General features: G+C 40.4%; 1 protein-coding gene across 1 annotated transcript in view; it reads left to right on the forward strand.

Annotated features, from left to right (window-relative positions):
- CASR (calcium sensing receptor) overlaps positions 1–23075 on the forward strand; it is a 75503-nt gene that overhangs the window by 15672 nt on the left and 36756 nt on the right. The window contains exon 2 of the mRNA XM_074534810.1: positions 16354–16791. Within this exon, the coding sequence (XP_074390911.1) occupies positions 16607–16791 (185 nt within the window). The 5' untranslated portion in view covers positions 16354–16606. The remainder of the gene's footprint in view (positions 1–16353; positions 16792–23075) is intronic.

A 23075-nucleotide genomic window follows, 5' to 3' on the forward strand; every position in this document is an offset into this window, starting at 1 on the left:
CACAGGAAAGGGGCTCTAGATCTGGAACTTATCAGGGTTTTTTGTTTGTGCTTGAGACAAGTGTACATGTGACCTAGACTTCAACTTTTACTGTGCTGACACTATAGGAAACACTTTCCTTGTCAGTAAGCTGATCTGTCAACACCAGAAGTAGTTCTAGCTAGTGGCTACTTTTTAGCTGATTTTCTGGTCACTTTGGTTAGATGGGCTCTAGGAGTGTTGCCTTAAACAGCTGAAATGTCTAAGTGGAGGAATTCCTCCACAACCAAAGTTTAGATGATCTGCAGCAGAATTCAGTATCACATTGTTCTCATTTTATAGCAGTGGCACACCCACAGCACCCACTATACACACAGTCTCTCCTTATGCCCTAAGGCTTCTGTTGTGTCCTGAGGAGCTCTCAATACAACTGTTGTGACACATACAACATCACAGATACCCTTCCCTTACCAAAACACTATGCATGCCTTCTGCCCCTCATTGACTCAGGAGAATCAAGCCTCTGAGTCATGCGGTGATTGCAACCCCTGAAGAGATATGTCCCATTTTTATTTTAAGATCTTGTAAGTCTATTAAATCTCTGGGTTTAAGTTTGTTATTTGCATCTCCCTGTACAAGTCTAGGGAGATAAGAAGAGAAAACAGTGAGTTAGTTGCACTTGGGATTCTCGCCAGTCTTTGTGGGATGGAAAATTCCTTCCTAATTCCATATCTGACTTTAAATTTGACCCTCAGCGTGTGAGCAAGTTAGACCAACATACGCACTTAAGAAAAAAATAGATCCTTCGTGTCCTAGCAGGACACTGGTGCAACTTTTTCAGGGTCTCAGTCTAGCTGCTGCCAATCAGTGAAGCTTTGTCTTCCTTCGAGCATCCTAGAGCACGCTGGTAAATTGGGCATCAGAAAAAAGAGTTATGGAGTCATTTCAATGCAGAGCCACGAGGAAGATGAGTATGTTGAGCACAGAAAATCTCTGGTGCCCAGGGGAGAATTTAGTTTTGTACATGCCAACATTAGTGATCAATCATACATTTAAACTGCCTTCTTCACTGCTAGCTTTTGTGTTTGTATTGGATTTTAACTAACATCGCTTCCTTTTACAATCTAGAGGACTGATTAAAAAATATGGAATGGGTTCACAATGATAGTGTCTTTAGAAAAGACTCCTCTCATTGATACTATCCCTTAAACAAAACCTTTAAGATCTATCTATAAACCAGTTTTGAATCTATTAATTGCAATTTTTAATCTGGTCAATCATATGCCTTGGACATGTCCATGTTGTAGTCTATATACTTGTCTTTATCTAGTTCATAATTTCATTAAAAGAACAGTGGGTGTTTTTAAAAGTATGGTTTGAATTAATAATATTTTATCCTCATTGATTTTTAGAAAGACTGCTGGCTCAATCAATTTCATTATTGTACCCAGACGGATATTGGGGTATGGTGCCTATAATTTCCCGGGCCTTCCTTCTTTAGTAGATATTTAATAACTGCATACACTTGCAGTTCTCTGACCCTTTGAAATTTTCCCATTTTTCCATGAGTTGTTCAGTATCAACACTAGTGATTCGGAGAACTCCTTATTTAGTTTATGTTAGACTCCAGGCCTGTTGATTTGAAAACATTTAATTTTAGCAGATCTCATCTCACATCTCCTTTTATTACCTACGGTGAATTTTGTTGGGCTGACGTAATATGGGATGATACTTTCTACAGCTTCATTCCAAGGACAAAACAATGTGCGAAGGACAAAATGTTTATTCGATATTTCCGCCTTTTTTGGATTGTCATTTACAGTTTTATCACCCGCATCAAGCAATGGGCTCATGGCCAGTCTCAGGCACATTTATATTTATAAAAATATTATTTTTGCCTCTTTACCTCTGTTAACTATTTAGTACTTCCTTGATATTGTAAAACTCCCTCATAAATTCCCTGCATGTTTAGAATCTTAGCATTTATTAATGGTTTTTACTTTCCCCTTCCTTCAACACTACAAATAAGAGGTTTTAGTATTTTTATTGCCAACTTTTTTTTCAGACAGCTTCTGGTTTAGTGTAAATATTTTTGTGCCTGGAAGTGCATTTTTGGTCCATGACTGGATAAGCTTAACACTTTAATTTACATTTCAAATTGATTTTACACTACCAGCCAATGGGAATGATGATTGTTAAAGTTTGTCCTGTTTAAAGCTCCAAGCCTGGTTGAAACCAGCCCCCTCTTAGTGGTTGATGCCACATTCTGCTTGAATATCGTAATTGTAACCACATCACCATTACTGGTACCCAGGCAATTACCAGATGAAGGCAAGCACTAAAAATTTCTAGTCCATCAAAAACAATCCTGTGGCTGAGCTGATTGAGTTCCCACAGGGAAATTTTTATGTTACCACTAGAGCCCCAGGAAACTTAAAAATCATCTTATTGCTGGCCACTTGATGGGTACAGCCATTCCTCCTCAACACATTTTTTTCAAGTTAGCAAGGAAATTGCAATAAGAAGCAGACAAGAAACAAGAAAAAAGGTTATTAGGAACAATTCCAGTGAGTTTCCCAAAGGAAGCATGAGAGGTTGTCTGAAAATCCTTGAGTTTTTTTTCCTCCCACTGCCTGTTTGTGCTTGCTCCATGCTGTTTGCTGCCCCTGCTGTTGTGTTGATAGAAATGTTTATAGGGCTGTGATGTAAATAAGAGCACCAAGACTCAATCAGATTTTTTAAATGTTACCAGCGAGGATGTGTTCTGATTTACAGCAGGATCCTCTGGAACTTCTATCAGCCAAATAGACTTGAAAATAAACTTTCAAGAATTTAAACTATTCTTGACAGTTTAAATACGAGACGTGAATTTTGTACCAGTCCCCAAGGCAGAGAACTAAAATAGATGTAGGTTGTCCTTTACACAGTGGCAAGTATGGAGTGCTTCTGTGATTCCAATGCTGTATGAGCAGTTTTGGCTCCAGCTTAAGGAGACTGTACTCTGAGGTGATACAGGATTCCCACTCAGAGAGGAAAGGGAGGAAACAAAGTCAGGTATATAGCTGGGATCTTGTTGGGAGCTGTTAAAAAAAAGACCATCCAAAGGGAAGGCTGTCCTTTCCACTGTGAAATGAATTTTTTGGTTTGTCACTGTAAGTGAAGGGAAATCTGGTTCATCCTCTGGTCTTCCACTCTTCTTGTTGCTGAAGAACAGATCCCTATAGAAAGAGGATCCTCACCTTTTGAAACTTACAAGGGTCTATATTTCTTTCTCTATTTCTGAGGCAAGGGGTACCATTTCATTTATTGAGTGATTTATGGGATGCAGGAAAGAAAACTGGAACAATTCGAAAGAAGATAGCATGATTTTCTTTGAGTAGGTGGCAAGATTCCTCCCAGGAGAGGAGAAAGTATGGCTGAGAAATGGTGAATGGACATTTGGCTAGTGGTATCAGCTTCTTCCTTTGCTGTTCCTGAAATAGTCACTCTTGTCACCTGCCTTTCCTCTCACCTTTTCTCCCACTCACCTTTCCCCTCCCACTTAGATAATGAGAGCACCCATTCTCTCAGCCCTTAACTAAGAATTAAGTGGGGATGGAGTGAAGCCCTATGGGTAGGGGGCTGACTGCTGTAGAAAATTCCTGGAAGTGGAAATGCTTATCCAAATCTGGCCCTCTTCTGATACTCCTTCATTTGACACATTAATCCTGCTACCCGCAGAACTAGTCAGCATAATGCCCCATTATAAATAAATTATAATTTATTTTTAAATAAATTATAAATTATAAATGCCCTATTATAAATAAAACTACAGACATAAATATCTAGTCAAGGTAGAAAATATGGGTTTAGTGGATTTGCCTTTCCTTTGCCTTCTCTTCTCTTCTCTTCTCTTCTCTTCTCTTCTCTTCTCTTCTCTTCTCTTCTCTTCTCTTCTCTTCTCTTCTCTTCTCTTCTCTTCTCTTCTCTTCCTCTTCTTTCTTTCCACCTGCTGAAACAAGCACAGCAGAGTTGTTTCTTTATCATGCTCCTGCTCCTGCATTTTTCCAGCCCAATTAGGCCATTACCAGGGCTAAATGAGGCATAGAGCCTCCAAAAGTCACACCGTCGTCCCGGAGATGAAGCGTGTAGAGCTGCAGAGCTGGCAGGCAGGCAGGCAAGGTGGCTAAGTGTGACCCCAGGTGTTTTTCTGCTCCAGAAAGATCACCTTCAAAAAGGAGTGAGGGGGAAGTCAATCAAAGAACGTTATTTTTTAAAGTGCTGTGTTCACAAGAAGTGGCCACATTGTGGTCAATTAACACACATGTGTTTCTCAGGGATGCACAGAGGAAGTGGGTGGCCACGGTGTCTTATGATTTCTGGACCATGTGGCAGAACGGGCCATGAAGACCATGAAAGCTTTAAAGTATCTTCCAGTAGTTCTGGTGTTAGTTTTTTTTGCTGGTCAAGAGCTCCCTCCCTGCCCTTAGGTCTGTAATGGGCAATCCCACTCTCCTGACAGACAGCTGGTATTCCAGCATCCAGGCTCCCTATCCAGCTGAGAGCCTTCAATCATTCATATTCATCATGCCAATCTGTGCAGTAAAGCAGGGTGCTCTTCAATTCTTTCCGTGGCACAAACTCTGTATTTGATTCTATTCCCAAGCTGCTGGGAACTCTGTTGGATGTGGAAATGATGCAGAGGAGGACGTCGTCTCTCCTGCCCTGAAGCTCTGGTATTCCTCACCAATCATGCTTAAATTATGAACTAGGAAAAATTAGGTTGTAATATCTAACACAATGGGAACTGGCCCTATTTAGAAAGGCAGAGAACACAAAGCCTGGCAATTCAGTTCATTAAAGCCTGGGATCCCCTGCTTTTTTTCAGAGAGGAGCTGTGCCAGAAAAAAGGCTAATTTTCCATAATATGCTGTTTCAAGAACATAAGGTGTTGTATGCTGAAACAAAAATAACACATGCACTCCTATGAATTTTTTTTTGTACAATGAAGATAATGGATGAAGTCCTTTGCTGTGAATACAGATTATTTTGGAAGCTAAATAGCTTTGCTTGTCCCTACTTTCACTTGAGTTCTGCTGTTTTTACTCACACTGAGCAATACCTTAGTTACCAGCTAAATCATATGAAAACTCCTGAAGAATGTGGTAGTAGTAATACTAAATTCACCAACTAAATAAATCTAGAAGTGAGAAAGATACAATTCCTAGCCTTTTTCTCATTTAAAAGCATGATAGTGGACCTGTTGAGATAGCTGTAGTCAAAAGGAGCCCACACTTGAGCATCATTATATGTGTTCTTTTGGATTTAGTTATTTGAGGTGCTAATCTAAAAAGAGCATGCTCTTCATCTGGGCAGTCTCCCCAGCAAGTGTCATGCTCCTGGTCTTCCTCAATTTCAAATCCAGCTGAGTTGGTTAATTGCATCATCACAACAATTTAACTTAAACTGCCAGAATTTTCAGGAGAAAGCTAAGGTGAGGGTTCAAGGTCTATTTTGACAACTCCTGATGATCTCCAATAGTGATGCAATAAAAAATCACAGTGACATTGTGGTATCTTTGGTGATTATATCAGCTGAGGAGAGTGACAGGGAAATTTCAATAGGAGAATATCTTGTTCATGGGAGTGTTTGATTTTGGGTTTTTTTGCGTTTTTTTTTTCTTTTGTAAAATTAAGGCTGGTTTTCATAAAATTTTGTCCTATTTGCTTAGGACATTATTCAACTGCTAGCTAGTGGAGCTAGACATGCCCTTTATTAGACACTAGCTGTATAATTTTCTAACACATTTTTGAAGCAGGCATCACTGGATACTGCTGGACGCTGGTTCTTATACTGAATGGGCTGTGATTTGAACCTGGATGGGAATTTCCAGCATCCTCTTATATTACAGGGCAGATAACATGCACCTGTAGGGTTCAAGATGAATTCTGTAAAAACTTCAGTAAAGTGTTTACACTTGTCCACTCCATCTTTTACAAATCATTGTGGAAAGTTTACTTCCTACAAACTTGTAAATAATAGGATGTATCCCTGGAGAGGGCAGGGAGTGCAGTAGGGGAGAGCAACACTGGCTGTTTGCATTGGCGTTGCTACTTGCCAGTGCTGGCTGCACGTCATGGATCTGTGGTATCATCTTACTGATGTCTGCAGCCACAAAGTGCAGCCCCACAGGCCCAGGCAGCATTTCTTGGATGAATAAAGTAAATAATCACAACTGATAAACAAGTTCCTGCATATCACATTGATCTTCCAGCGCGTTGCAAAGGCAGATGAGGGTCACTGTTCCTGTTCCAGGGGTCAGTGTATAGTGTTCAGTATTGTATTCATCGCTGTGCCCCATTCCATGGGACATGCTAGCACAAGCCAGATCTGCAAAGAAAACTCAGCAAAACTTGCCTTCTCTCACTGTAGGACTAGAGTGGGACATGTGCCCATAACTCACCTCCCCTCACTCTTGCAGTTCTACTCTTGAATTTCTTCTGTGCCTTTCACTGATCTATTTTAATGATTTATGGGTTTTGCAGAGCTTCTGTCCTTGCTAGAGTTCAATATTTCTGATGACCTTTCCAAGACTCCCTTTACACTGAATCTGTTTTCTTTTCCTGGGGACCCTATTCACTCCTGCCTTCTCTAGCTGGAAGAGGTTAAGGTCGTGTACAGGCAAAAGAAATACAAAAATAGACTAGAATGTTTTGGTATTAGAATGAAATAAGGAGAGAGAAGAAAACTGGAGAAGGAACAATAATTATTCCGTTCAGAAAATCATAATGAAGAGAAAATAAGCAATGGGAAAATGTTAAAAAGGAAAAAAAAGGAAAGAAAAAGAAAAAGAAAGAGAAGAAAAAGAAAAAGAAAAAGAAAAAGAAAAAGAAAAAGAAAAAGAAAAAGAAAAAGAAAAAAGGCAGCCTGTGACAGTAGAGAACTAGAAATATAAAAGAAAGGATTAGGAATAAAAAAGCCACAAAAATCCGTAAGAATTCATTAATAAATCATGCTGGAGTCAGTATAAAAGAAATTATCCAACAAAAAGGAAGTGTTCATTTGTTTTTAATAATAGTATAAATGAGAACAAAGCAATCAGCCAAAGGCCACTTTAGCTTCTGATGCAGCAAACCAATAAGTACATGCTAAGCTTTTAGAATCTGCTAAATTTCATTAAAGACAAGTCTCACTAAAGTTGAGCACATACTTAAGTGTTTTTTCTGAATTGGATTTGTGTTGAAACTGGCTCAGAATTACAGTTGTCCTTATTGTTTAGTTCACTGAGGATTCTGCAGGGGAAAAATGTGAATAAGGCATTTTACTTCAAGCACAGATGTTTTTAAAAACAAAATCAAGTAAAATTAAAATAAATTACTAAGCAAAATATGTTTTCACCCATAAGCAATTTGACAAAGCTGGATTTGAAAAAGTGTTCAGCTCTCATATCTGTATTTTATTTTTTTGCTAGAGAAAAGCCCGAATCAGCCTTGATTGAGCTGATACTCAGTTTGACATCTGTTGACATAGACAAAGCATAGTTGCAATACATTTCTAAAATTATTTCTGGACACTATTACAAGTTGGAAAGCAAAGTCTCAAAGTAATTGGCATATGGCTGCCAAGCCAGGCAGGATAAAGACACAGGTATCATGTCAAGGGTCCTTCTCCACAACAGCTGTGGGAGAGCACCAATTCCAACAAACCCATACCAAACTGTAATCAGAAACATGTTATCCCAATTTATTTAAATATTTAAAAGGTGCACTTAACAGACAGATTGACTTTTCTAGGGTCTTGCACCTAATCCTGATTGATCAAAGATGCCTTTGGAAATAACTTTGCTGATACAAATCAGATTCTTCTCATGTTTATTTACATGATCTGAGCTTACTTTCTCTTGCTGTTTTGTAGAGAAATAATCAAAAATTGGTTGATTAACTGAGAGAAATACGGAAGGATAATTATGCATTGCCTTATTTGAGAATTCTTTTTCTGTTATGTCATCTTCCCTGACCTTTTTGTTTTCTCACCACAGATCTAACACTGGCCAATCAAAAAGCGTGACATCTCTTTTGAATAACACTTCACTAAATTGTGTAATGTTAATTCTAACTATTCACAAATGACTGACTGCTTTGGCACCCCCCTGACCTCTCCTCTGTTCTTTTCTGCCTCACAATGTAGAACAGAAAGAAAAAGCAGTTCAAGATGTCCTACCCTGGTGACCAGTCCTTCTAACTTACTATTTTTTAAAGAGAAGAAAGAGTGACAAAAATTAGAGAGAAATGTAAGGTATAGAGCATCCAGGAGTTGATAATAGCAATAGTTCCTCCTTATTCTTTCCAGACAGACTACAGCAATGCAGTTCCATAAACTGTGTTCTTTGACTGGCATTTTTTTATATTAAAGAACTAAGCTGAAGAGTCTTTTTAATTTTCTTGTAGAAAAGCTCATCTTTTAAAAAATTGGATTTATGCAAAGAGCATAACACAATCACATTGTTTCTATGGGCATGCTGAGCAAGGAAAAAGGACTTTGCTAGGGGGATTCAGTCCTTTTGTCAGCCCCAGAGATGTTTCTTGCAAGAGAGGAAGAAGATAGATTAGAATTCTGTGTGTCCTAAGGCCACTTCTGTGTGTCCTACGGCCAAAGACACAGGAAAGATGAATCCTGCAAGTCAGGAACTAAGAGCAATTCAGTTGGGTGACACTTGCTCGCAAAGCTCCTGCACTGGATGTCCAGGAAAGACTTGCTTGAGATGCAGGAGTATACATATGATGTGCAGGAACATAAGGTGCCCTGAAAGGCACACAGGGTGAGTGCATGGCTGTTTCACCTGCAGGTGAAATCTGAACAACTCAAGTTTCACAAATCACATCCCAGGGCCATATGGATGAACCATGCCTCAAGGGTGGAGATTTTCTTCATTCTTCAGAGTATCCCCCAGGCATCGTTTCTCTATCTGTCCAGGAGGGTCTAGTCACATCCCAAAACGATAGGATGGGGTAAAGTATCTCTGACTGAATATACAGTCATTAGCATGGTTAGCATGGTTGAGAATTTCTTTAGGAGCAAGGAAATCCAGAGAAATCAAGTTAATAAAAATTTACCTTAGCAAAGTATTTCACTTCATATTTTATTGCAGCTCTTCTGGGTCTCCCTTGATCGCCTCCATATATAAAGACAAAAATCATTCAAACTACCAAGAAGCCTTTAGACTGGTATTATATCAAAGGCATCTTTTCATCCACTGTAAATTGATAAAATAATGGGCTTTTAAAGATGCAAGGTAGGAAACAACCAAGTTAGTAAATCATGGCAGAGCAACAGAAGGTCAGAATCTGGAACACAGAGAAGCAAAACAGGACACCTCTAAGATGTAGGCAAGATAGATTCCCTGGTACCTGAATTCTCTAAATCTGAGATTGCTCAAGGGTCCAGTGCAGCTCCCAGCATAAATTAGAGTAATCAATAACCAATGGGTTTATGGCAGTTTCCCAAAAGGGCTGCTGTGGCTCTGCAACTCCCTAGGACTTGGAAATCCCTCCAAGCCCACTTGTTCTGCATGGATCCTCTTTGGTGCTGTAGCTCTTAAGCATTTCTTAGCAGTTATAATGAATTTGTCACAGGTTTCTTGTCCAAGATGCCTTGATAAACTCATGCATTCCAGTGCTCCCTTGGATGTATGCACACATGCACTTTTCACACTTTTACTGAAGAAGGCACAGAAGTGGAAAGATGAGGAGTTGTAGAATTGTCTTATTCCCTTCCAGTGTTTGTTTCAGAGGTTTGTGATATGGCTTGTAGAAATGAGCCTTAGCTCTTATTGCAGAAAACACTTAAGGCTTTCACAGAAGCAAAAGCAGTCACGAATGTGAGGTCCCTGGAGCTGCTTCTCAGCCTGACTTACAGACACACCTGTGAAGAAATGACTCCAAAGACATAAGTCACCCTCCACACAGATTTCCACTCCAAAACCACTTACAGCTCTGTGTTTGCTAATGGTGCTCGCTGAGTGCATCCAATGAGTCTCTAAGGTATTTTCTATTGCCACTTCTGGTTTTTTGCTTCCTGCCATCAGCAAACAGAATTATTTCCACAAAGGGATATCACATCCCAGATCACACTGATCAGGGATATTGAACATGATACTGATGCAATGTTCAGTGGATCCCAAAGCCAGGTACAGTCCTAATGGAAAGGTGGTTGCTGCAAAGCTGTGCAATCACAGCTACCTGGCTTGACATGGTATTGTGTGCACTTTGTGAGTCTGTGCTGAAGTGGGAGGGAGATCAGAGGCCTTGTAATGCCACATTAAATCCACAGAAAATGCTGCCTGTGGGCAGGTTTGGGTTTTTACCTGGTTATTCAACTGTCAGGAGCTGATGCTCTTTTGACTGCTGTTGCTACAACCAGATTTGTTTGAGGCTCTGTGAAAAAAAGTGTTCTGCTTATTCCTGGTTCCATTTTCCATCCATGCCTGCAGTTCCCAAGAGTCTGGGACATCAGCCTCTAAAATTTTAGGCTTCCTTGACCTCAAGTTTCTGTGTTGAGCAGAGTATCAGCAATGATATCCTAGGCATGCTTCTGCCACTCTGGCATTTTGTAGTGCTAAACAGATCAGGGTGGGACCCCATGCTTTCTTAGTAGATTCTGTATTATATAGACACGAGTATATGACCTCAGTAGTAAAAGAAAGCTAAAGATCTGGCTGCTACATTTAAAAAATTATTTAGGTATGAAAACTCTGGAAACTTAAAGGGTAACTCTCAGACAAACTTGACAATGTTGGGTATGTCAGACATAGAAGGATTGAATGTTACAATTGCCTGTTTTACTGTACTGTTTTCAGTATTTAGTTTATCCTGGAGAATTGAGAATGTTACTCCAGAACAAATGGTCAGATTTTTCATGACCAGCCTAGATTCTTAGACCCACATTTCTTCCTGCAGTCTCTTCCTCCCAGTGCCAAGTATATGGCTTTTTTCATTTGAACTGGCCAAGTCTTGTTATGTATGAGCTTCAGCAGCTTCTTCAGTACTGTGGCTGATTTGTGAGCTGTGGTTTTGGCCTCCTCTTGGCTTTTATAATGCTAGGTGAGACTGTAATATATCATTTTCAACATACATTTGCTGTAGTGTAATAGTATATTACCTTCTTGACTTCTGCCAGAAAAATAGGATCTATAACAGGTAACATGCCCTTAAGCTAATAGCAGGGCATGGAAATGCTGTCCTGGTGACCCTGATGGTCTTGATGATTTTAAAAATCTTTTTATTGGTTAAAGCTCTTGAATACACATTTTGTATTTCATTCAAAACCAAGTGTGGATGTAGTGTTTTTAGAACAGAATCATTGATCTAGATCTGAATTTTTGTCTACACTCATCTGAAATCTCCAAATTTTTCCAGGACTGACATTCCATCTCTCAATCATGCTATTTGTCCAGGTAAAAATCTCCTTATCTTAGGCAGTGTGTTGTGTAAGAATTGTCTTTTTCTCCATAGGCAAAATGTTCTTTGTAGTAAATTTTCAGTTAACACTTGCCTTGTTTAAAGATGGAGCAGTTTAGTTCCACAAAATGCAAGCACAGCTCCTCTGTTTGAGCACCCCAACGCTCTGGTTCTCTGTTTGAGCACCCCAATCACTCTGATTGCATCTTTGATGCCCTTGTCCCTCATTTTGACCAAAGAGGTGCAGGAAGGTTGAGTTAATGCCTGCTCTGGTGACAAATGTCAACAATTTACTTTTTCTCATATTGTCACAGTACCTCACCACTAGGTCTGGTCTTAGAAGTATGACAACTTATATTCTGTGTCCATTGTCCACTAAAATGTCATTCTTCAGCTCCTTTGGGGCACCAGGCCTCCCAGAAGAGAACAAACCTGATTTGTGTGAGGCCAGGCTCTTCTAGGGCGTGGGACAGCCGTTTTTCCATGGCTGTAATCAGGAATCTTCCCCAGCTCTCTGCTGTGAAAAGGTCCTGAAAGCCCAGGAGACTCAGTTGAGCTTGCCCATGCTGGTTCCTTGTTGGTGTCCGGGATGATCATGTGAAATTTAGCAAGGTCTACCTTTGAACTGAATGTGAGGGAAAAGCTTTTGGAAAATGATAATTTCTTGTGAGGTTTCACAGCCTTGTGAAACATAAGCATGCTGAACTTTGCTTTGTGTTTAGCTGATGAGTTACCATTAGTTAACAATATCATGCTGTTCCAAAAAAAGACAAATGCTGTGCTGAGATGTACAAACAGGGTTGTAGCCTGCAAGACATACAAAGTAATTCTACCACTTTGCTCAGTACTTATAAAGGCCAAACAGGGACACTGTGTCCATTTCTGGGCACTGGTCTGCACCAAATGTGGAGAATGCTGGAGAGAGGCCAGAGGAATGAAATAAGAATAATCTGAGCTCAGGAAAGCATCTTTGTGAAAAAAAAAGTTAATTTATTTTGCTTGGTCTAAGAAAAAAAGGGGAGGTGAATCAAATCCCAAATAAGGTGATTATGGGCAGGGAGGCACTGGCCTTCATGTGGTAGATGGGAGAAGACAACAGGCATAAGTTGTAACAAAAAACACTGAAATTAGATGTGAGAAAACATTTTCTTTGGTAAGAGTAGAGAAGCATTGAAATAAGCTGCCCTGAGTGTCTGATTGGTTTTCTTCCTGACAAGGTTTTAGAGAAAATATGCCAGGAGGTGCTCCACTATTGCTGAGCCCTTCTTGGGCTGAGGGGCAGCTTCATGGAGATCCCTTGAGATCCTTGCCATGCCAGCTCTTCGATGTACTGCTGCTGTTGAGAGCTGTGGTTAGTTACTGTTTGGTTAATAATTTCTTCATCAGTAATGCATGCCATGAGTGTGCCATTCAGCTTCCTTTCACCCAAAAAAACATAGATTTATTGAACATTTCTGGCTTTTCTGCCTGATTTAGTCTGATAACTAAAACTTTCATTCAGCTGGCAAAATGGTACTGATTGCTGCAAGCTTTCCAAGTACCCACAGCTGTACCTGGCTACCCTCCCTCCCCGCCTCAGCTAATGCTCCTGCCATGGCAATAGTTGCCTGGTAGCTCATCCTGTCCCTGGAATCAGTTCAAATTCCTCCATGGAACCTTAGAAGCTCTCTTCCAAGACAGCTCAGAGTCAAAGTGTCTGATAGTTAATGACACAGGGTGAAGAAACTACTGAGGATTATTTTTTAAAGGGGAGGGGGATTAAAAATCAGGCCATGTCAAAAAAAAAAAAAAAATTACCATTTAGTTTTTGTATTTTCTTGCAAAAGTAATCTTATGGGATTTTATCATCTGAATATATGTACAGGGAAAAGGTGTTCTGCATTGAAGAGCTCATATAATGCTCTACATGTAAAAACATTTGCAAAGGAAAAAATATCAATGGATTCCATCTTAATTCAGTTGCTTGTTAATTTAATCTTTTTTTTTCTTTATTAGCTGAAACTGCAGGACCACAGTAATTTGTTCTATTAGTAGTACAATTTCCACTTGTAGTATGCTGAGTTTTATGTCTGGAAGCATACATCAGCAGGTAATTCAATCATTAGCTGTGTAATGCCTTCTTTAATAAGGAAGAGGCTCATAATCTTAATCTAATAAAAGAAAAGAGAACTGTAGGAAAATTTGCCACAACAGAAGTTGATACTAGAGGATATTATCTGGGGCACTGGCAACAAGATCACAACCGTTCATCAGGAAATCGGTACCTTCAAATATTCTCATCTTCAGGTGTGCAGGGCACTTGAAAGCACCTGTGAGTCCTCTGTCTCCCATTAAATGAGTTTGGTTTTCCAGCTATAGCTGAAATTTTGGTATGGAGAGTTGTAAATTTGGACACTAAGATTTATGAGGAGCTGAGCATACACTTTGTTTTCTTTTTCTGTGCCGGTGCATCTTTGGACATTTATCCTTCAGTTTTCTGCCTCAGGGGTGTGCTTTATGTATACACAGCCCATCTCATTCCCAGACTCTGATGTTACTTCAGTTCTGTGTCCTGTCTCTGAGAACTGCTAGCTCCAAATTACTCAGAGAGATACCAACTGATGCCCTATACCATGAATGAATGATTTTGTTTTCATTGTCTATTCCATTGTCATGCTCTTGAATGACAACTGGGACTACTAACTGCTGTAAGTGCTGTTTTAAAATTTGCTGTATTTTGCCAGTTTGGATGCTTTGACTTTGTCTACTGTGAGAAAAGAGAAATATGAATGTGAATTTACTTTTTCTGCATTTCATACATCAGCCATGTACTGTCTTCTGGTGAAGAGTTCCTAAATATTCAGTAGCATCAGCCCAAACCCTACACAGCAGCCCAGCAAACAAAATTATATTGTCTGTCTGCTGCTGATGGAAACAATTTCCTTTCTCATAAGCCAATAACCCCAAAGGCAAAAGAAAGCCTTATTAAAGTAAAAGCAGAAAAACTGAGTAGTAAATCAGCAGGCTGTGGTCTTCCACAGCAGATGGGGAAGTCACTGACCTCATCCCACCTTGGTTGAGTCCCATGCGTGGTTCCTTGCCCAGACTCCAGGAACGCCATCCCTGCAGCTATCGGAGCATGCAGTCCCCAGTCCCTGCCATCCCACAGGCAGCTGGGGGAGGGAATGAGCTGAGCTAAGGAGCATTAGTCAGACCATCCCATGTCTTTGCAGTGTCCCTTCAGGAATTGCTTGCCCTGTTTCAAACCTCTCACCTCTAAGTGCTGGCCCTGCCTGTGCTGGTCCTCACCTCAGGACACTGTATCAGCACTTCACCAGTATTTGTACCTTTCCTGAAACCACAGGTGATGGGAGGAAAATGACATTTCTCTAACTGAAACATGGAAAAGTGTTTTGTTCTTTATTCTGTTGGACCACTGAAGAAGCCAAAACCCCCATCCATCTGCCAGAAAAGATCAAAACCCAAACACCTTCATGACACTTACTCGTTGCATTGCTCTGTGCCCTCCTAATCCTGGTTCTGGTTAAAATTCTATCATCCAGCTGTCAAAGGGCCACTTGCCAATACCTAGACATATCTTGATATCTAGCCAAAGATTTGATTGCCCTTGCCAATAAAAATGCACTTGTTCAAGCCAGGGCCAAAAAACAGTTTAGAGTGGACCTGCCACAGAGAATTGCAGTGTCTGCCCAGCTAAATGCAGTGACCACAGAGGCACGAGAACAGCAGGAGCTTTGTCTCTCCTCTCTCATTGACTACTGCATCCAAACCTTCATGGTAATGTATGAAAAATGTATGAAAATAGTATGAAATAGTTCCACATGCCTGGTGGTCATACAGCATGCAGGATCATCCAGACTGGCTACCAGAAGAAGCCTCACAATCACAATTTTTCCCTGCATAGCTCTTTATTTGACCTAGGTGAAGATCAAATCCATATAGCTGCATTTAGTGATAATAAGTCAGCCTCATAAAAAGGTTCTCAGCACTTAAAAATTCTTGATGACTTGCTTCAGAAATTAATTGTCCTCAGGATTAGCAATGTATGCCTAGCTTCTACTCTAAATTTCACTAACTTCAGATTCTTACTACCAGCTTTTAGACCTGTTTCAAATAGGCTGAAGAGCTGTTCTTTGTGAATTTTCTGTGCTATCTCCTCTCCTGTAGCCACAGCCATTTTCATATGCCATAATTAAGTTAGTTCTTTGTTTAGGAAGCCTGTAGACGTGCTGCAGGGAAAATGTATTGAGCATGGAGAAACTGCAGAATTTTTCATCCCCAGGAAACAGGCTTCAAAGGCTGCTATAGCTATGCTTTCAACGGCCAAACCTTTCAAGCCTTCATGACTCATTATGGAGAAGTATCTTGGTTTCAAATGCTTCCCTGGAGTTCATTCTCCCTTTCAATGCTAAAGAACTCTTTCTGAGCCTGAAAGAGCTTGTTTTATTTTTATCATGGATAAGTTCAAAGACAGAGGGTTAAAATGATTCAATGGACAGGAGATGATGGACCAACACCAAAAGATTATTGTGGTTATTTGCTTAAGAGAAAGGCTTGATTCTTACTGTGTTTGATGCTTCCTCATTTCCCACTTGCCCACCCAGGTCTCACAGTGAGCTCTCTTCATAGACACCAATCAGATCACAGGTTTTACAGCACCTGCTATGACCAGAGCCACACAGAACCATAGGAAGATTAAGCCACCCACCTTAGGTATGAGGCAGAGAATCAGGCATCTGACATTGTTTGAGGAGGTGTGGCTGTGTCACCAGGGTGCCTGGATGACTTTGCCAAGGTTGTGATGTGTCCCAGGTGGGTTGTTGAGTGTGGGGCAGCTTCAGGGGCGTATTGAGGGCTTGGCTTGACGAAGCAGAACCATCACGGCAATGTGGGGTCCTGGTGTATAGCTGGAATCACTTTTCAAATCTTTCTTTTACAGTTTTCAGAGATGGGCTCTCCATAATGCTTCAGTTATGAAGGAAGAAGGGAAGCTGAATTGCTTTTTTGCAATGGAGAAGACAGAGGGAGAAACATCAGCACTGTGGCTCCCACCTTGTTGCTTATCTCCCTGCCAACATGTGCCCCAAATCCTCTCTGTGCTGTATTAAGGAAAGGAAAAGCTTTGACATCTCCTTTTTTACATCATCTTTTCCAATTTTGCACCCAATAACCCCCTGGTGAAAAGAGGAACAATGACTTCATATAGCTGCTGCTTGATTCTTTTGCTGTTTACCTGGAGCACTGCTGCCTATGGGCCAAACCAACGGGCACAGAAGAAGGGAGACATTATTCTTGGAGGATTGTTCCCCATTCATTTTGGAGTGGCTGCTAAAGACCAGGATCTAAAATCAAGGCCAGAATCAGTGGAGTGTATAAGGTAAGCTGGTAAAACGGAAAATAAAAAAGTTTTGGTGGGGAAGTCTTCACATTTCTTTACTTTGTGTTGCGTAAATATAGTCTGTAATCTGATGCTTGCAATTGGAAGGTATGATGTAAATAATAGAAAAAACAAGTGTGTATGTTAAACAGTAACATAAATACTGTTTGGACACTGAAAGAGGGCAATCTTTGTATTACCTGAAGCTGCCAAAACACTAATATACTGATCTTTCGGGCCACTCACGGGGAACATTTGAATAGCATCTGAAAATTAGCTTCCCTAGCAGGACAGAAAATTACCAATAGTGCCCTTTAGTTCATTTGATTAAAGTAATTCATGGACAAATAGTTTAGAAATCAATTTTTTGTCCAGTTCTGCCTGTCATTTTCTAAGACTTTAAAAACTGTTAAGCTGCCTAAACAAGTGAAAATGTTAAAGTGAGGTAGGTCAGGGCTTTTGAAAAATCCCAGTGAATGACACATAAATGCCTCTTCAGGACTTTGTAAAAGTCCTAAACTTTAGAGCAGGCTTCCCTCACCCAGAGTTCTTCTCTTTTGTGTAAACAACAAATCTGTGTTTTGTCTTAAGTGTTTGGGAGTTAACCTTGGACTGAGAAATGCACATGAAAACAATTTCTCTTATTATGGAAGTATAGGCATGATGAAATGTGAGGAATTTTTAACATTACAAGCCTGCGCATAATACATAGAACAAGTGGAAAGTGTGACAGAAACTGATTGCAACTGGAACATCATATAAACAAAATATTAGATATTCATGTGGATTTCTGTCATGACAATGCATGAGAAAACATTTCATTGTTATGGGACTTTCTGTTACCATGTGTGGAGAACTGTGTATCTGGAATAATTTGGACCTCTCATCCTAGCCTGGGGATCTAGCACAGTTTTGTTGCAGATGGCAATGAAGGATGGCTGAGAGCATTCCTGTTACACTCACAGATTTCAGGTGTGGTTTCCCACTGAGACCCTGAGCAAGACACGTCCATCTAGGTTATGAGATCATCCCCAGAACCATCTCCTGCCACAAGGAGCACACACAGGTGTCAATAACCAGGGATTATTTTGGCTTCTTCTGTGTGTGCACAGAACAGTCGTGAACTAAATGTATGTGCAATGTCTGTTTCATGGAGCAAGAATCTCTGCCAGCTTTTCAGCATTTTTTTTCTCTCTCAAATGCATTATTTTAAAAGTGGAATGCTGGAAAGCAATGGATGTTTTCAGCTCTATTTTCTTCTCCTGCTCCAGGTGGCAGGCAGGACAGTGCACATATTTGCAAACTAAACAGCTTTTACTTCTATCGACTCTGGGTCAGCATCAGTGGCTGTCTTGACATGGTCACATTATTGGAAGAGATGGCTGGAAAATGTTCTGCCTCAAGTACTACAAGTGTGTTGTTGCCAAAAGGCATGTTAATGAGGTAGCCCTGCCAACGACAGACAAATCCTGAAAAGCCAGACTAGCTATTTTAAGGACACAATGGGAGATCCTTCTGGGTGGCTTTCAATCTGCTAAAAGGTATCCTCCAGCTGAAATTTGCCTGGATAAAAACCCTGTTCTTTTTACCCTTGTAAGCAGGTGATGAAGATAGAAGGTAAAGGTGCAAAAGAGAAAAAAGATGTCTGCAGAGGCAGGCATTTGTGGCACATATCCTTCAAGCAGTTGGATAAATTGTGAGTTGATAGTTTAATGCAGTTGGAGAAAGAATGAAGGTCAGAGATTAGCTGCAGAGGTAGTAGAAACCGCAAAAGGAACAAGGGGATGATTGGACCACAAATAACTGGAAGTTGCTTCATTGCACACATCTTTACCAGAAAATATCCATTTGCAGGAAATGTTTAATTCAAAAGAGGTTGTATTGAGAAGACTTTTTGAGATTGGTCATCAGGTTTTAATGACGGAGGTAATAAATACATGGGAATGTTTGTGTGTATTCCTTGTTATTGGTACACATAAAATTGAGAGGAGACATTTTTTCTGAAAGGATTTTCTATTTTAAGCAGTACTGAAGTCAGAAAATCCCTCCTGCTTGACTTGTACAGAAATCTCTCGACACAACCATGGTAGCCATTTTTTGTTTTGGATCCTGTGATCAGACATTAGCCTGTGGCAGGGTTGTGCTTGCTGACTCTAGGAGTTCAATACATTCTTCAAGTTTTTTGCTAAAGTTTTACATTATCACATGTGAGTTTTTTAGGTTCCAGGCAACTGACTGGTCTGGAATTATCAAACTTGTATTTTTAGGGGCAGAAATAAAAATACAGGTTCTAGTTTCTTCACAAAGTAAGTCTCCCTGATCTTGTAGTGTCAAAAACTTCTGTAGGGTGGAAAATCCACAGATTAGCAAATCAGATAGAAATCCATAGAGAAACACAAATGTGGCTGTACATGGTCAAACCAAAGGTGCTAAATCTGTCCCTTACCTTTACCTGCCCTTGTTGCCCTTCTCTGAGCCTTCTCCAGCACTGGTGTATCTTTTCAAAGCTGAGGCTAATAAGTTTTATACCCACGCCCTTTTCAGATGGCTGCATACAGATTTTGATCTCTTTTATTACATAGAAAAATGTCTCTCATATCACATAAGAAAATCAGACCCAGGTCACTCTGGGATAATGAGCATCCTCTCTCTCCTCAGGCTCTCTTGCTGCAGCAAGTCATCAGACCATATGAAAAGCTCCACAACAAGACCTAAGGGTCCCACTGAAACCCTGTGGGTGGTCCATTTTAGAGTTCAGAATCAAATCACTTCAGATAATGTGGTTTTCCTCTATTTTGAGGACTGTTCAAGCTGATCAGTGCTGTTTGGACATTTAGCTGTGTTCCGTGCCATACCTATGCTCCCAAACTGGGCTTCCAAATGGATAGGACATCTGGGGCTTCTCAAAAAGGATAGGACAGTTTTCTGTCTACTTCCTCAGCTTTTATGTTCTTCATGCTCTTGTGGCTCAGCAAACATACTGGCCTGAACCTACCGTGCATACCGGGCACATGATTATTTAGAAACTATGTAGATAACTCAGCAGTGAAAGGAAAAGGGAACAGTAACAATTGGTTCCCCATTCTTTTTGTGCTGTTGCTACTGAAAATGTATCCCTGTGCTCTAAACACTGAACTATAGAGTCCAAAATGAAAATGTACCCATGATTGTGTCACATTAAATGTCAGATAGGAATACACCAAGCGAGAGGAGTTTTGTTTCCTGTTTGTTGTTTCAGCAATGAAGGATCCTGCATTTGATATGAATACACCCCCTGTCTTTGTATGCCTCAGGGGCTGCTGCAGCAACTTCCCTCATAACATTTGCTGATGCATATCTGATGTGTGCAGGGGAGGCAGAGACTGGGCACAGCACCAGCAAGCCCTGACCCCCATTCCATTCGCTGTCAGCACCCCCATAGGCCTATTCATAACCTGATTTTTCTGCCCCTTCTTGATTTCAGGGAGATTAGCCATTTTCTTGTATTCTGATCATCAGACTAGCTAAGGTCCCACACTGTGACACAAAGCTTTCAAGCTGTGAAACTGTGGTGAGACATTGTCCCCATGTCATAGTGCAGGACTTCCCAGAGCATAGCTCCAGGACTCTGTAACCCACTGAGCTTCTCTGTCCTTCTGAGAGAAAAGAATTTTAATTCTAGCCCTTGCAGATGCATCTGCTAATCCCATTGCAGACCTGAATTACAACAAGATATTTGGAATTTCTCTTCCCTGAGATGTAATTATATCACTTGGTTTCTCTTCCATTCACCATCTGAATTGTAATTTTTTAATTTCTGATTTTCTTTGTTCTGCATAATTCCCCTCACCCACAGTCCTTGATCGTAAGAGTGGTAAGCAACTCATTATACCTATGACTGCAGGAATCCAACAAATGACTGAAGGTCTCCCCCTTGCATAGCTCAGAAATAACAGTAGCAGCAATAACATGCAATTAATGTACTGGAAATCTAGAGAGGACAGAGCAATTAGTATGTGCATACAACCACCAGAAAAAGAGGAGTGCTGGCGTGATTGAAAGGTATATGCAGGCTTTGCCAGCATTTCTGAGTATAAGTACCTGTCAGATATGGGGGGGTAAGTGAAAGCTTTATTCAGAGCTTTCACATCACTTTCTCCTTTTTTTTTTGCATCATATTCCATTGCTTAGTACCTTGCAAGTGTGATAAATGAAGGTCATGAATACACATGAGGCTGTGAATTATTTCTTTATGGAGACTAGCAAGGATCAAGACCAATTTCCCTGCTGGATCCAGACAGTAAGAGCTGTTAAAACCAAACCCCACAAACAAACAGGGGATGGAGCTATGGGGAGCTTAAACTATGCAGACAGCTCGTGCCCCTTCATTTGCATAGCCTTGCTTTGAAGCGTTGGCTGGGACATTTCAGCCATCCTGAGCAGCCTTTGACAGACATGTTTCGTTTCTAGCAAACTGGGCTGCTGCACTGCTGTCCTCTGCAGAGGTGACAGTCACAGCGAGGTGTTGTTCCCAATTTCTCTCTCCCAGCTTGTGCCCCTCCTTGGGAATAGAAAGATCAGTGGGTTGAATACTCTGAGAGGTGGGAGAACAAGTATCAGAAGGGAAACCTTTAAGGAAGGAGTGTAAATAAAAATCCCCCTTTACACCTGTGTGCTCTGAATTATTTACATTAAACTCTCATTTAGAGCTTAATGGCCACTTTTCATAGCACCACATCTCACAAAATGCAAGATTATGTGAACATACCTGTAAAAGTAATATGGCAGAAAATAAGCATTGGAAGCTGCTTCTTTTCCATCAAGAAAATACCAGTGGCTATTTAAATATTCTGGAAATCTAATGAAACCTTGCTTCTGATAGTAAATACTGAACAGTTCCTTCATGGAAATTACCAGTCAAATTGCTGCATGGTTGGCAGAGCATTCCAGTGACTGATGATATTAATCACAGCAGCAGCACGGCACAGGAGGTCAGCTGCATTGGTGGGACCTACTGCCAGGTTCAAAGCTGCTCTTAGCAATCCCTCATGTACACACCAAGCAAAGAGGAACCTATCTGCAGGTCCTTGCTGGGATCTGACAGTATAGTGGGAGATAAATTTTCTACAAAATATCTATTCATAGAAATTGGAAGGATCTTGCTTTATTTAGAGCAGTTCGGCAGCACTGCCTTTGTCTGACCATATCTGTGTTATGGAACCGATACAACGCTGTCTCAGGTGACAAAATGACAGCTTGTCTGAAGATGTATCAGGTGTTAAAGAAGACAGAATGAGGAGTGCTGTCTTCATCCCATCTGATCCTCTCCTCCTGAGCTGCTGATGCTGCTGTCAGCAGAGATGCAAGTGAAGAGAACAGCAGGTCTCTTGCCTAGGTTAGTTTAAGATAAATTATTGAAAGTATTTCAAAGATATTTTGGATTCTAGCTCCCAGAAAACAGCCCTACTCTCCTTTCCCTCCAAAAATAAAATCATTCCAAATGCAATTGGAGCTAGAGGCCTTATACTGTAAATATACACCAATCAGGAGCATATGTCAGAAAGGAAAATAAAAACTGTGTATTGTGGACCTTAGTCTGCATTTACTGAATTAAATGCCAAATATTTCTTTGAAGGGAAGGGTAAGATGATCCAGTTCACTGCTTTCGAAGATACCATCTGAAGATACCACCTTGTGGCATTTTAAAAAATAAAGCCAAATTCCTTCAAGCAGGCAAAATAATTTTCTGTTATACTTAGCCTGTATAATTTAAAGTGAGCAGGCTTTAAATTTGCTTTTTAATTTTGCTTCACTCAAATATGTGAAGCTTTTCCCAGCAATATAGTGGTATCTTTGAACTTCCCAGGTTCTCAGTAGCCTTCCCTTTAAATATAGAAGATGCAATCCAATTTTTCTCTTTTACATGAGGAGCCTGAATATGGCTCCTTGCTTCAAATCCTATTCATATTAAAAATATCTGTAAACACATGCAGCTTTTGAAAAAGAGGTGTCATAATACCCTTCCATGTTTCTATTTATCCCAGTGTGCATTACTGACCACGTGAAGCAACATGGTGTGCCCAACACGTCTTTTCCTGTACACAGCACTCACTGGCTCGATCCCTCTGAGCCTTGCCCTTTTATTTCAGAGCTCTCTTGTTGCATCTCATTGCTTAATGGTTTGGAAATAGAGCAAAAAATATTCCAAATGACCAAATTACTTCTATCAGTAACGCACACTCCTGTGCTTCTAAAGAATAATCTTAACAAAGCTAACTGTCCCTTTGGTAATAAGTTATAACTAG

Source organism: Zonotrichia albicollis, chromosome 2 (assembly GCF_047830755.1).
Source record: "Zonotrichia albicollis isolate bZonAlb1 chromosome 2, bZonAlb1.hap1, whole genome shotgun sequence".
Taxonomy (NCBI): Eukaryota; Metazoa; Chordata; class Aves; order Passeriformes; family Passerellidae; genus Zonotrichia; species Zonotrichia albicollis.